Source organism: Lynx canadensis, chromosome B4 (assembly GCF_007474595.2).
Source record: "Lynx canadensis isolate LIC74 chromosome B4, mLynCan4.pri.v2, whole genome shotgun sequence".
NCBI classification, from domain to species: Eukaryota; Metazoa; Chordata; class Mammalia; order Carnivora; family Felidae; genus Lynx; species Lynx canadensis.
In genome coordinates, this window is record NC_044309.1 from 136,472,795 (window position 1) to 136,485,216 (window position 12,422).

The 12,422-nt window shown below is 52.9% G+C and overlaps 1 protein-coding gene across 1 annotated transcript; it reads right to left on the minus strand.

The window, feature by feature from the left end:
- Nucleotides 1–503: 503 nt before the first annotated feature.
- On the minus strand, nucleotides 504–4,806 carry RTL6 (retrotransposon Gag like 6). Its single transcript, XM_030320895.1, has 2 exons — nucleotides 4,698–4,806; nucleotides 504–4,497 (listed from the first exon to the last, which is right to left on the minus strand). Exon 2 carries the CDS (start codon nucleotides 4,177–4,179, stop codon nucleotides 3,460–3,462), a length of 720 nt encoding a protein of 239 aa, XP_030176755.1. The 5' UTR covers nucleotides 4,180–4,497; nucleotides 4,698–4,806; the 3' UTR covers nucleotides 504–3,459.
- Between the last annotated feature and the right edge of the window lie 7,616 nt (nucleotides 4,807–12,422).

Here is a 12,422-nt window from a genome sequence, read left to right on the forward strand (position 1 = left end):
TGGTAAGCGCGCGGTTACTTGTTCACGGGAAGGAGTTCGTGATGGGTCCCTCCCATCCCTTCGACCGCGTCTGCAGTGCGCCATCCGCCATCACACCCCACGCTGGGACCCCGAGGGACGACAGGGGGTCGTCAGCTCTCTCCACACCGCGGACCTGTCCTACACCCAATCCTCTCCCTACGTTCGCAAGCCACCGCGGCTGCCGGACTCGGTGCTCGGCTCTTCCTTCGGCAGAGTCGTCTTGTCCTCAGCTCTGAGCCCCCCCCCCCCCCCCCCCCCCCCCCCCCCCCCCCCCCCCCCCCCCGTCTAATGCTTCCTGGCACGGGGACCTTAATCCTCCCACCTAAACTCTACTGCTGGTGGTGGCCCCAGGGGGTGTCCTTCTATACAACTCTACGGCTTGCCCCCTTAAGGCAGCCTAAGCAAGCGCCCAACGTCATTACTATTTCTCGTCCCATGGGCCGAACTGCCTGAACCGCGGTCACCCAGCGAGCGGCGTGTCCCCCTTGACGGCAGGGGCCTGTGCACCGGGAAAGTCTTGCCAGCGCCTTCTCGGGGCTTTTTGCACCCCCGTCATTGCTTACTCATCATATACTTACCTGGCGCCCCTGAAACGGGTCTTTGCTTTTACCCAGACATCACCAGAATGCTTTCGGTCATTAAGTTAATCCCAAGGTCGCGCTATACATTCAGCCAGGAACTCACCCCTTGTTCGAAATGCCATCTCAAACGATGCCGTTACGCCCCAGAGGGGGTATCGTGTAGACCAGAAAAGTCACAATATAGTTCGAATAATGTCAACACCATGAAAAACATAAAGCGTCCCCCCACATGCACTGTGTAACACTACTAACTGCCTGTCCCTTTTAGAAACCAATACCTGTTCTCTGCAATTTAGAGAAATTATAACCCCCAAGTATGTACAAAGCAGCTCCCCTCCCCCCGCTTCCTTCTCCAGCCTGACCCTCCCGGTCACGTGGTCTGGCTCTCGGCTGCACGGAGTTCGGGTCTCCCCCTCTTCCGCTAGCGCCACGGGGGTGGGGACTCCCCATGGGGGGGCGACCCCCTGGGCCTCTCGTCTACTCATTTCCAAAGTTGCAGGTAGCGGTCAAGGTCGCATTTGTGCAATGGCACCCGTCCCCGGCCCGCAGACGCCAAGCACCCACAGGTGAAACCCAACTCACCAAACCAAAGGAAGCTGGGGCAGCAGCCCGAACCGGGCACGACAGCGCCCCCCGGGGTCGCGCGGCCAGCCTGGCTCTCGGCCCCGCCCCGGGCGTCGCAAGCGTGGCGGACTTCCACGTGCTGCGTGGGCGGGCCTGGGCTCGGCGAGACGGCACAGGTCCCGCCCCGCTCCCGCGCGAGGGCTCCCACCCTTGCCGAGCTGGGCCACGTGGAAACCTTGGAGGTGTCTGTTACCCCCTGCAGGCCGCCTTGCCCCCCCCAGGCGCCCGTACCCCCTCCTCAGAGGGGTGCCTCCCCCTAGCAGGCAGACAGTAGGGCACTGAGCACAAAGAGAAAGTGATCTGTACACCCCCCACCAGAGGTCCCACCCCCCCCAGAATGGTGGCCCCACTGTGTGTCCTCCCCCCAGTCATGCTTAAAGAGCACCATGGTCCCACCTGAACAGCCGTGGCTGGAATCCAGGGGGGCCTGAAGCCTGTTTTCAGGCAGTTGTTCAGCAGGGCAATTGGGCTAACAAGAGTTTGCAACGAGTGGGCGGCAGGGGTCCACGGACCCCAGCAGCCACTGAATATCCTTGACCTTGCAAGGCAGTGGCCGCTTCAAGAACGCAGTCACCTTCCCCAGCATCATCGAAACTCTTAGGAAGAAAGGATGGACCCCAGCACCCGACCTCTGGGTATCCCGACGCCCAGGTCTTCGGGTGGGCACTGAGGCTCTCCTTCCGTGGTCAGGCCAGGACCGTTCACCACAGGGCGGAGGGACCCAGGGCAAGACACCCCGTCTTCCCCCCCGTGGTCCCGGCGGTCCCGTAAACGCGGTTCGTTTGGCATTGAGTATGGCGAGCGCATCACGGTCCAAAGGGCTTGGCCAAGTCTCATTTAGAAAGTGACTTCGGGGCGTCCCCTGTGAGGAAGCGAAAGGCCGTCCACCTTGAGAGGTACAGCTTTGTCCCTCAGAATCAGGACCCGAGTGCCAGTTCTGTACCGTCCCCACATTAGGACCAGGGTAGACCGCAGCTCTTTCCCCTCACAGATGCCACCAAGGCCTTGGCGGGGCTGCCGGAGGCGAGGGCCCCTACCGGAAGTGCTTAATGAGGCGTCCCAGAGGATCTGGGTCTCCAGCTACGAGTCCACGCTTTCTTAGACCAAGGCTGGGCACCCGATGGACAGCCCAGGCATGGGGGGGGGGGGGAGCATGCCACACACAGGCTTTGGAGACCTACGGACGGTGTGGGTGGCTGAAGGGGCTGAGGCCAAGGCCACATGTCACCCGCGTGGAGACGGGAACAGGTCTCAAGCTAGACAGGGCTGCCACCAAGTGATACGGGGCAAAGGGGGGGGGGGCGAGCACACGCTGGGAGCCGGCGGGGATTCCCACTGGAGGCCCGGGGCGGCGGAGTGAGCCCCTGGCACCCACCCCTCAGCCGGCCGTGGGTCTCAGGCATGGATGTGGGTGAATGTGCGGTCTCTGGTGGCTGGACGAAACTGCTCGGCGATCCAAAGCCACAAGGACCTTCTGTGGCAGGTGAGTTCCAGATCCCCAGGATTCCCCGCGCTGTCGGAACGCTGGCAGCTGAAGCCAGGCGCTACTGGCGTGCGTCCTCTGGGGGCCCCTCCCTTAGCCGCATGAGCGGTCTTTCCCAGTGGCGACGGGGGGGGGGGGCGTACTGACTACGTGTCCGAGCGCAGGGTGAAGCCTGCCCCCCAGAAACGCTGGCACTACGCTCCCAGCAGCGAACACTCGGCCAGGGCTGGTGATCGCTAGGGGTGGGAAGCCAGACTCCCCTCCCCAGGGCCCCCAAACAAGGCACCGGCCCGGCCCAAGCGGCCGTCCTCGGGCGTCAGTGAGCTCGTCACCCCCAACAGGGCAGCCGGGGTGGGGCTGCCACGGGGGGGCCCGCAGAGGGCAGAGGAGGAGCCTCGGCGAACCTGGCGAGGCCGGGAGAGGTCAGCCCAAACGGTCTGCGGCAGGCTGCGGAGTCGCTGTGACCGGGTAGCAGAGCCGTGGTCGCTAGAGGAGCCGGGGTTGCAAGCAAGAGAGGGGACACATGCGCTCTAGGTACAAAGCTAGCACAGGTCACTAGGAAGCCAAGAGGGTAAGAGGGCACCCAACAGTGAGGAAGGAAGATCTCCTTGTGGAACAGGTCGGGAGAGGCAGGGAGGAAGGTCTTCAAACCAGGGCGATGCCGTTGTATGGACGTCTCTTCTACAGGAGCAAAGGGTGTGCGTATGCTGTCGGCGTGGCGGCAGATGCGACCAGGGTGGTGGCCCATTCTTAAAGGTTCCGGGCTCGGGTGGGCAGGGCCGGAGCTGGGCTGGTCCCGTTGGAGGCTGGGTGCACGGGGCAGGGCCCCGTGCCCGTGGCAGCCAGCTGGCGGCACAGCATCTGCCGCTCCCGCACGGCCCGGTTAGAGGCAGAAGTCTTCCGGATTTGGGCGCGCCGCGCATGCCGCAGTGGAGACTTGTAGGTTCTCCGCAACTCTGCCAGGAATCCCTGATAGTTGTTTCGCAAGGGGCTGTCGGGTTGCATGTGGGGGATCGCCCACTTCTCCGCCTCCCCGGTCAGCCGGGACACGAGGAACGCCACGCGCTCGGCCTCGCCCGGGAAGCGGGAGGCCTGGAAGATCATGAACCTGTCCATTTGCATCAAGAACCCTGCCAGCTGGCCCGGGTCTCCGGAGAAGGGCTCGGGCAGGGAGGTGGGAGGCGTGGTCATCGGTCGGGTCCCGTTGGAGGTAATGGCCGAGATGGGCGGGGTGATCTGCAGGGCCCCCGGAATCCGGGCCCTGGTGCGTAACAAGGTCAGCTCTGCCATCACGCTCTCCAGCATGTTGGTGAGATTGGCCTTCTCTGCCCGCAGGGTGGAGGCCTCCCGCCTCAGCGCAGAGTTGGTGAGGCGCAGGGAGGTCAGGGTGTCGATGACGTCATCCATCTGGGCATTGGTAGACGCGGCAGAGGCTGGGGTTTCAGCTTTTGATGTCTGGGGTTGGACCATGTTGGCCAGAGGGCAGCCAAAGGCCGAGACCGGTGGGCTGGGAGAAGGGGGCACGCGTAGCCCAGAACCTGAGGCCCTGCGATGCTAAAATGGGGGTAGGCCCAGACGGGAATCGGGGAGAGGGCGGGGTGCAACACGCAGGGTGGCCGAAGAGGGCAAACAAGAAGAAGGCAGGGCGGTCGGAGCCCAGAGGACGAGCACAGCGGGCGCCGGGCAGGTGGCGCAGGCCCTGCGGACGCCGATTCCGGAGGCGGCTCCTTTATCGCGGACCTCGCCCGGCCAGCGCGGGCTGCACAGGGGGTTGGACTGTTCTGGGCCCTGAGGGAGGAAAAGATGCTTTAGAAAACGTCTGGGACTGCGTAGACAGGGGCAGAAGGAAAGGGCGCGGCGTGGGGGAGGGGGGCGCCCGGGCCCGAAGCCCCCTCCCCGCGCGGGGCCCGGCGCCCACCGTGGGCAGAACAAAGGGCGGCTGCACCTGCGGCGGCGCGGGGGGCCTGGGACGGGCGGCGGGCGCGTACCTGGGTCTCCCCGGCTTCCTCCGCGGCTCCGTCTGCCGCGCCGGCCGCGACCAAGATGGCCCGATCGGGGGACGCGGGCGGGCCGATGAGTCACGGCGGCGGCGGCCCGCGGAACTGCTTCCCGGTCAGGTCAGGCCGGGGCGGCGGCGGGAGGCGGGCGCGGGCGGCCTCGGGCGGGAGCACGAGCGGGGGCCGGGGCCGGGGCCGGGGTCGGGGTCGCAGCGGAGGGAGGGCGGGTCGCGGGCGGCCGGGGCGCGGGCCGGGCCGGGCGGGCGGGGCGGCGGAGGCGGCGGCGGGAGGGCCTCGGCGCGCGGGCCCCGCTGGTTGCCATGGAGACCGCCCGCTCCCGCGGGCGCGGCGGCGGCCGAAGCCCCGCCCCGGAAGTGGCGCACGCAGCCCCGCCTCCCAGGGCTACCTCTCGGCGTCCTTCCGCAGCAGCCAATCAGCGACGTCCGGGATGGCTGTGTTGTTTATTATTGGGGTAGATGCCTTCCTGTGTTTGTAGCTCTTCCGAAGGCTGCCAGCAAAGGTCTTTTCGTATATGCTGTAATTATATATTTTTCGTGACGCTGGCTTTTCGTAATGTATCTTGGATACAAATTCAACGAACCACATGTTCAGTGTAGCGAATTTTGATGTCAGAGAAGTCTTAAAAAAAAAAAAACAACGCTTTGTATCACCAAGAGTCCCTCGACCTGAAGAGAACAAATAGTAAAATTTCTGTAGTCCCACCCTGTCATCTTTTTCTTTGATATAGTCTATTACCGCATGTTACTTTTTGTACCTCCTGAACTGGTTTCGAACCGTGACGTGTGAGCAGTTTCCTATTAAAGCTGTTTCAAAAGCATGACTTTCAGTTGGTGCCTGGTAATCGCATATACCGCAATTATTGCCCCGGAAATCGCGCGCCACAACTTATTAATCGCTCCCCTTTTGATAGATCTCTTATTTCCATGCGGAAGTTTTATAAACCGTATTTGTGTCTAAGTCCCAGCCCTTCCCCTGACAAGTTCTCCAGGGTAATCGCCAAGGAGTGAAATTACTGGGCCAAAGGGTACGAGCCATTTCAGAAACTCCGGGGTCTGGATGCTTTTTCCGCTTCACCTTGCTGTGCTGCTTCCGAGTGGTCAACTCCAGGCCGGGACACGACTGGAGAGAGAAGACACCCAGCGTGCCAGTCTTTCCGGGACACGTCTGCGAAGAGGCTGAACCCCTGACGGAAGTGCCTGCTACAATTTCACGTGCTGAAATTTACCCTGTGAGTCTTAAATTCCCAGGGGCTTTGAATATTAGATACACCCTGATTTCAGGAATGATAAAACATAAATTTGACGAAAGACGTAATTTATTTGTATTTCACATTATTTCGGGTAGGATACAAAGCGTCATCGCGTAAAAGCAGTGAAATAAAAGTTAAAAGAGCTTCAAAAATAAAAACAGGGGCAGAGGATTTGGCTTACTGATCCAGTTAATCTCTGGGTCGTGCCCACGCTCTGAGATAGCCCTCTCTGCTACAAACGCAGAACAGCGACAAACTAGACAAAGAAAGTATTGAGAGGATCTGGCTGGGCTCAAAAGCAAGATGAACTCCACTGTGGGCAGAAACACAAACTGCTGAGTATTGATAAATCCATGGTCCGGGGACATAATGGGGCCATAGGACTGGCAACAGAACCAGGCTTTCTCTTTGAAACTGGGAGAATGCGGGGGTCACCTGTATGCCAGAAAGGAGTCTGGAAAATCTACTCTGACCGTTTCATGGGACCACAACTTCTGTGAAGGTGTAGCCTTGGGACCAGGAAGAACACACAGTACCACGAACCTCACGACCCCTGGTTTGACAAGTAGACTCTAGAAGGCCAGGAAGGGTGAAGCAACACCACCAATATAAAACATGTTCTGTACTGTAGAGCAGGGCATTATGGGAGCAACCCCAAACTGCTAAACTGGGCAGGAAGGGGGCTCCAGGGAGTAGGAGGGTTGAGTACACAGAGAATACACACACACACACACACACACACACACACACACACACACACAGAATGCAAAAGACAGCCTTTTACCCAAAAATGAACCTAAAATGCAAAACAAAAGCCCATGAAGACATCGAATGCTAAGAATAATGGCCGCCAAAATGAATAATCATAATATAAATTAACTCTAGGTGAAATTTAATTAATAGAACAGTGTAGGGGAAAAAAGACTTTAAAGGAAGCATGTTTAGGGGACTCCTGGGTGGCTCAGTCGGTTAAGCATCCAACTTCGGCTCAGGTCACGATCTCACGGTTCATGGGTTTGAGCCCCGCGTCGGGCGCTGTGCTGACAGCTCGGAGCCTGGAGCCTGCTTCGGATTCTGTGTCTCCTTCTCTCTCTCTGCCCCTCCCCGGCTCGTGCTCTGTTCCTCTCTGTCTCAAAAATAAATAAACATAAAAAAAAATTTTAAGGAAGCATATTTAAGATCCTCAATGAGGATAATGAAGGGATAACTTTTGTAAAAAGAACAGACATGGGGAAGGGGCCAGGAAGGCAAAAATGTCACAGGATGAGGTGGCTATGAGAAAGTACCTTCCAAAAGGCAATAAAGTCAACTTCCATTTCCAGGAAGATGGAGTTCTTTCAGCAAAGCACAACAGAAAATAATGAAAAGAGAGAGAGAGAGAGAGACCTTAAAAAGTGGAGAGAAAAAGGCAGATTGGCTAGATTGTCCAGGACCCAAGGACTGACACAGCAGTGAGTTCCCTGAGAAGTTTGCATCACGTATCTCAGAGCCGGAGAAACTGGCAATCTGGAAATGCCAAAGGGTGCAGACAGACACGTTCCCCACAAAAGCCTGCTCTCAAGCCAAAGAACCAGGAAAGATACAGCCTAAGAAGACAGAAAACTTTTAGACAATAATCAAACTCTCCAAAGTCAAAGACAAAGAGAGAATCTTGGAAGCAGCAAGAGGGAAGCAAGTGATTAAGTATAAAGTGTCATCAATAAAATGAACATCTGGTTTCTCATCAGAAACCATGGAAGCCAGAAGGCAGTGGGAGGATAGATTCAAAACGCGGAAAGAAAAGACTATCAACCAAGAATTCTATATTCAGCAAAACCAGCTTTCAAAAGTGAAGGAAAAATTAGGACATTACCAAGTAAATAAAAACTGGAGGCCATTCATCCCCAGTAGACCCGCTCTGTGAAAAATAATAGAGGTCTCAAAAAAATATGTAAAAGAAACAAGGAAATTAAAAATGGTACACTACAAAATATCCGCTTCACGAGAAAGAAGGCAGTAATGGAGGAAGAGAGGAACAAACAAAAAAATAGAACAGATAGAAACCCACAAAACAACAGATGTAAATCCTACCTTCTCAACAATACATTAAACATAAATGAATTCAACACTCTAGTTGAGGGGCGCCTGGGTGGCGCAGTCGGTTAAGCGTCCGACTTCAGCCAGGTCACGATCTCGCGGTCCGTGAGTTCGAGCCCCGCGTCGGGCTCTGGGCTGATGGCTCAGAGCCTGGAGCCTGTTCCCGATTCTGTGTCTCCCTCTCTCTCTGCCCCTCCCCCGTTCATGCTCTGTCTCTCTCTGTCCCAAAAACAAATAAAAAATGTTGGAAAAAAAAATTTAAACACTCTAGTTGAAAGACCAAGATTAGAAAATGGAGTTTTTTAAATTTTGTTTTTTTAATGTTTATTTTTGCAACAGAGACAGAGTGCAAGCAGAGCAGGGGCAGAGAGAGAGACAGAGAGAGAGAGAGAATCCAAAGCAGGCTCCAGGCTCCGTTCTGTCAGCCCAGAGCCCGACTCAGGACTCAAAGCCACGAGCCACGAGATCATGACCTGAGCCGAAGTTGGATGCTTAATTGACCGAGCCACCCAGGCGGCCCTGAAAATGGAGTTTTTTTAATGATCCGACTCAATGCTATTTACAAAAGACACACTTTAGGTTCAAAGACACAAATAAGTTGAGATTAAATGAATGGAAAATGATATAAAAGTAGGCAAATGAGGGGTGCTTAAGTGGCGCAGTCGGTTGAGAGTCTGACTTCGGCTCAGGTCCTGATCCCACAGTTCGTGGATTTAAGCCCCACATCGTGCTCACTGCTGTCAGAGCAGAGCCTGTTTTGGGTCCTCTGTCCCCCTCTCTCTGCCCCTCCCCTGCTCTCACTCTCTCTCTCAAAAATAAAGAAACATTTTTTTTAAGTGGCCAAAAGAGAACTGGATTGGCTATGCCAATATCAAACAAAATAGACTTTAACACAAAAATTGTTAATAGAGAAAAAGAAGGACATTTTGTAATGATAAAAAGGTCAATCCGGCGATACAACAAATATGAACACATATGCACCTACCAACAGAGCCTTCCATTTCAAATTCTACCTACAAAGGTTTAGCAAACAAGAATTACAGTCTGGTTCAGTGGAATAGAATTGAAAGTCCAGAAATAAACCCTAACATTTACGGTCAATTCACTTTCAAAAAGAGGGCCAAGATAATTTAGTGTTGAAAGAATAGTCTTTCCTCAGACAACTGGCTATCCATAGCAAAGAATTAAGCTAGTTCCCCTCCCTCACACCTTGTACAAAAATGAACTCAAAATGGAATCAAAGACCTCAATATAAGAGTCCAAACTATAAAACTCTTAGAGGAAAAGCTAATACTAAATCTTTGTCATCATGGGTTGTGGAGTGATGGCTTACATACGACACGAAGTACCAGTAACAGAAGAAAAAACCAATTGGGTTTTCCCCAAATTAAAAACTTTTGTGTTTCAAAAGATGCTATCCAGGGGCGCCTGGGTGGCGCAGTCGGTTAAGCGTCCGACTTCAGCCAGGTCACGATCTCGCGGTCCGTGAGTTCGAGCCCCGCGTCAGGCTCTGGGCTGATGGCTCAGAGCCTGGAGCCTGTTTCCCATTCTGTGTCTCCCTCTCTCTCTGCCCCTCCCCCGTTCATGCTCTGTCTCTCTCTGTCCCAAAAATAAATACAAACGTTGAAAAAAAAAATTTAAAAAAAGATGCTATCCAGAAAGTGAAGGGACACCTAGGTGGCTCAGTCGGTTAAGCCTCCGACTTCTGCTCAGGTCACGATCTCAGGGTTGGTGAGTTTGAGCCCTGCCTCGGGCTGTCTGCTGTCAACACAGAGGCTGCTTTGAATCCTCTGTCTTCCTCTCTCTCTGCCCCTCCCTTGTTCTCTCTCTCAAAAATTAAAACTAAAATTAAAAGAAAAAAGAAAGTGAAAGGATAACCCACAGAATGGGAGAAAATATTTCCAAGTCATATATCTGACAAGGGTCCAATATCCAGAATATATAGAAAACTCTTATAATTCAGTGATGAAAAGACAACCCAATTTCTTAAAGGAACAAATTCTCGAGCAGATATTTCTCCAAAGAGGATACACAAATGGCCCATAAACACATGAAAAGATGTTAAACATCATTAGTCTTTGGGGAAATGCAAATCAGGACCACAACGAGCTATCACTTCACACCCTCTAGTATTACTATGATTTAAAAGATCGACGGTAACAAATGCTGTTGAAGATGTGGAAAAATTGGGACCATCATCCATTGCTGGTGGGAACGTAAAATGATGCAGCTACTGAAAAACAGTTGGGCGGTTCCTCAAAAAGTTAAACGGAGACTTTTCGTATAACCCAGAAATACCATTCCTAGGCATATGCCCAAGTTCATTGAAAACATGTGTCTACACAAACACTTGGAAATGAATATTTGTAGAGGCATTATTCATAACATTTTTCAAGACATAACCAAGCCACATGTCCACCCACTGATGAATGGATAAACATGTGCTATCAGCGTACAATGGAATATCGATTGGCCATAAAAAGGAAAGAAATCCGACACGTGCCACAACATGGGTGAACCTTGAAAGCGTTCCGCTGTGAAAGAAGTTAGATACAAGGACCATATGTGTATGACTTTATTTATATGAAGTGTCCGTGAGAGGCAAATCCATAGAGATGGAAAGTATTTGAGTGGTGGTTGCCAGGGTCTCCGGAGAGGAAGGGAATGAGGAATGGCTGCTGATCGGAATACAGTTCCTTTGGGGGGTGATGAAAATGCTCTGGAGTTAGAGTTGATGGTTGTATACCCTTGTAAATATACTAAAACCCACTAAAATGTATTGTTTTTATTTCTTTAAGGGTTCTCTCTCTCTCTCTCTCTCTCTCTCTCTCTCTCTCTCTCTCTCTCTTTTATTTTAGAGAGAAAAAGAGCACCCAAGAGCAGGGAGAAGGGAAGAAGGAGAGAGAGAGAGAATCCCAAGCAGGCTCCACGCACAGAGTGGGGCCTGACCTGGGGCTCAATCCCGCAACCCTGGGACCATAACCTGAGCTGAAATCAAGAGTCAGATGCTCACCTGACTGAGTCACCCAGGCGCCCCAAACTGCATTCTTTTTAAAAGAGAACTTTATAGGGGCACCTGGGTGGCTTAGTCGGTTAAGTGTGTGACTCTTGATTTCTTCGGCTCAGGTCGCACTCTCACGGTTCGTGAGTTTGAGCCCCGAGTCGGGCTTTGCACCAACAGTGAAGAGCCTGCATGGGATTCAGTCTCTCTCTCTCTTTCAAAACTAAATAAACATTAAAATTTAAAAAAAATAAATAAAATGTATATGGAAAATATATATGGAAATAGAATAACAAAAAACATTTTGAAAAATAATAAAGTGGGAGGAATCCATCTACCTATTTCAAGAAAAGCTACAGACTGTGTTATATTAGTAAAAGAATAGACACATAGATCAGTGGAGCAAAGCAGAGAACCCAGAAGCCGACCCGTACAAACAGGCCCAACTGATCTTTGAGAAACACAAAACAGAAATCCAACGGAGGAAGGATAGACTTGTCATCAAATGGTGATGGGGTGATTGAACATCCACGAGTATGTTTTTTTAAAGAACGTCAGTCTAAGTCTCTCATCTGCTATAAAAATGATCTCACTTAGATCTAAAACATAAAACAATAAAACTCTAATCACATACCAGATAAAATCTTTGCAGTGTGGGGCTAAGCAAACAATCCTTAGATCGGACCCCAGAAGCATGGTCCGTAGAAGGAAACATTGATCCACGAGACTCCATCACAATTTAAAACGTTTTCTTTGTGAAGGACCCTGCTAAGAGGACACAAGTACGAGGCAGAGATGGGACAAAATATTTGCAGACCACATATTTTTACAAAGGACGAGTATCTAGAACATAGAAAGAACTCTCGAGACGGAACAGGAAAACAGCAAACGATCCAATTAGAAAATGGGCCAAAGACGTGAAGAGACACTTCACCCAAAAGGACACGCAGCTGGCAAGTAAACACGTGAAAAAATGTTTGCCATCCGTAGCCATGGGGGAAATGAAAATTAGAACCATAACGAGATATCACTGCGTACGTATGGAATGGCCATAAAAAATAGCGATGATACTGAATGCCAGCGAGGACGCAGGGAAACCGAATGCATTGCTGCGGGGAATGTAAAATGGTACAGCTACTCTGGAAAAGTCTGGCAATTAAAAAACTAAACTAAGGGGCGCCTGGGTGGCGCAGTCGGTTAAGCGTCCGACTTCAGCCAGGTCACGATCTCGCGGTCCGTGAGTTCGAGCCCGCGTCGGGCTCTGGGCTGATGGCTCGGAGCCTGGAGCCTGTTTCCGATTCTGTGTCTCCCTCTCTCTCTGCCCCTCCCCCGTTCATGCTCTGTCTCTCTCTGTCCCAAAAATAAATAA

Coding starts and splice junctions, on each gene's coding strand:
- RTL6 (XM_030320895.1), bottom strand. CDS start 4,179: ATGGTCCAACCCCAGACATCAAAAGCTGAAACCCCAGCCTCTGCCGCG.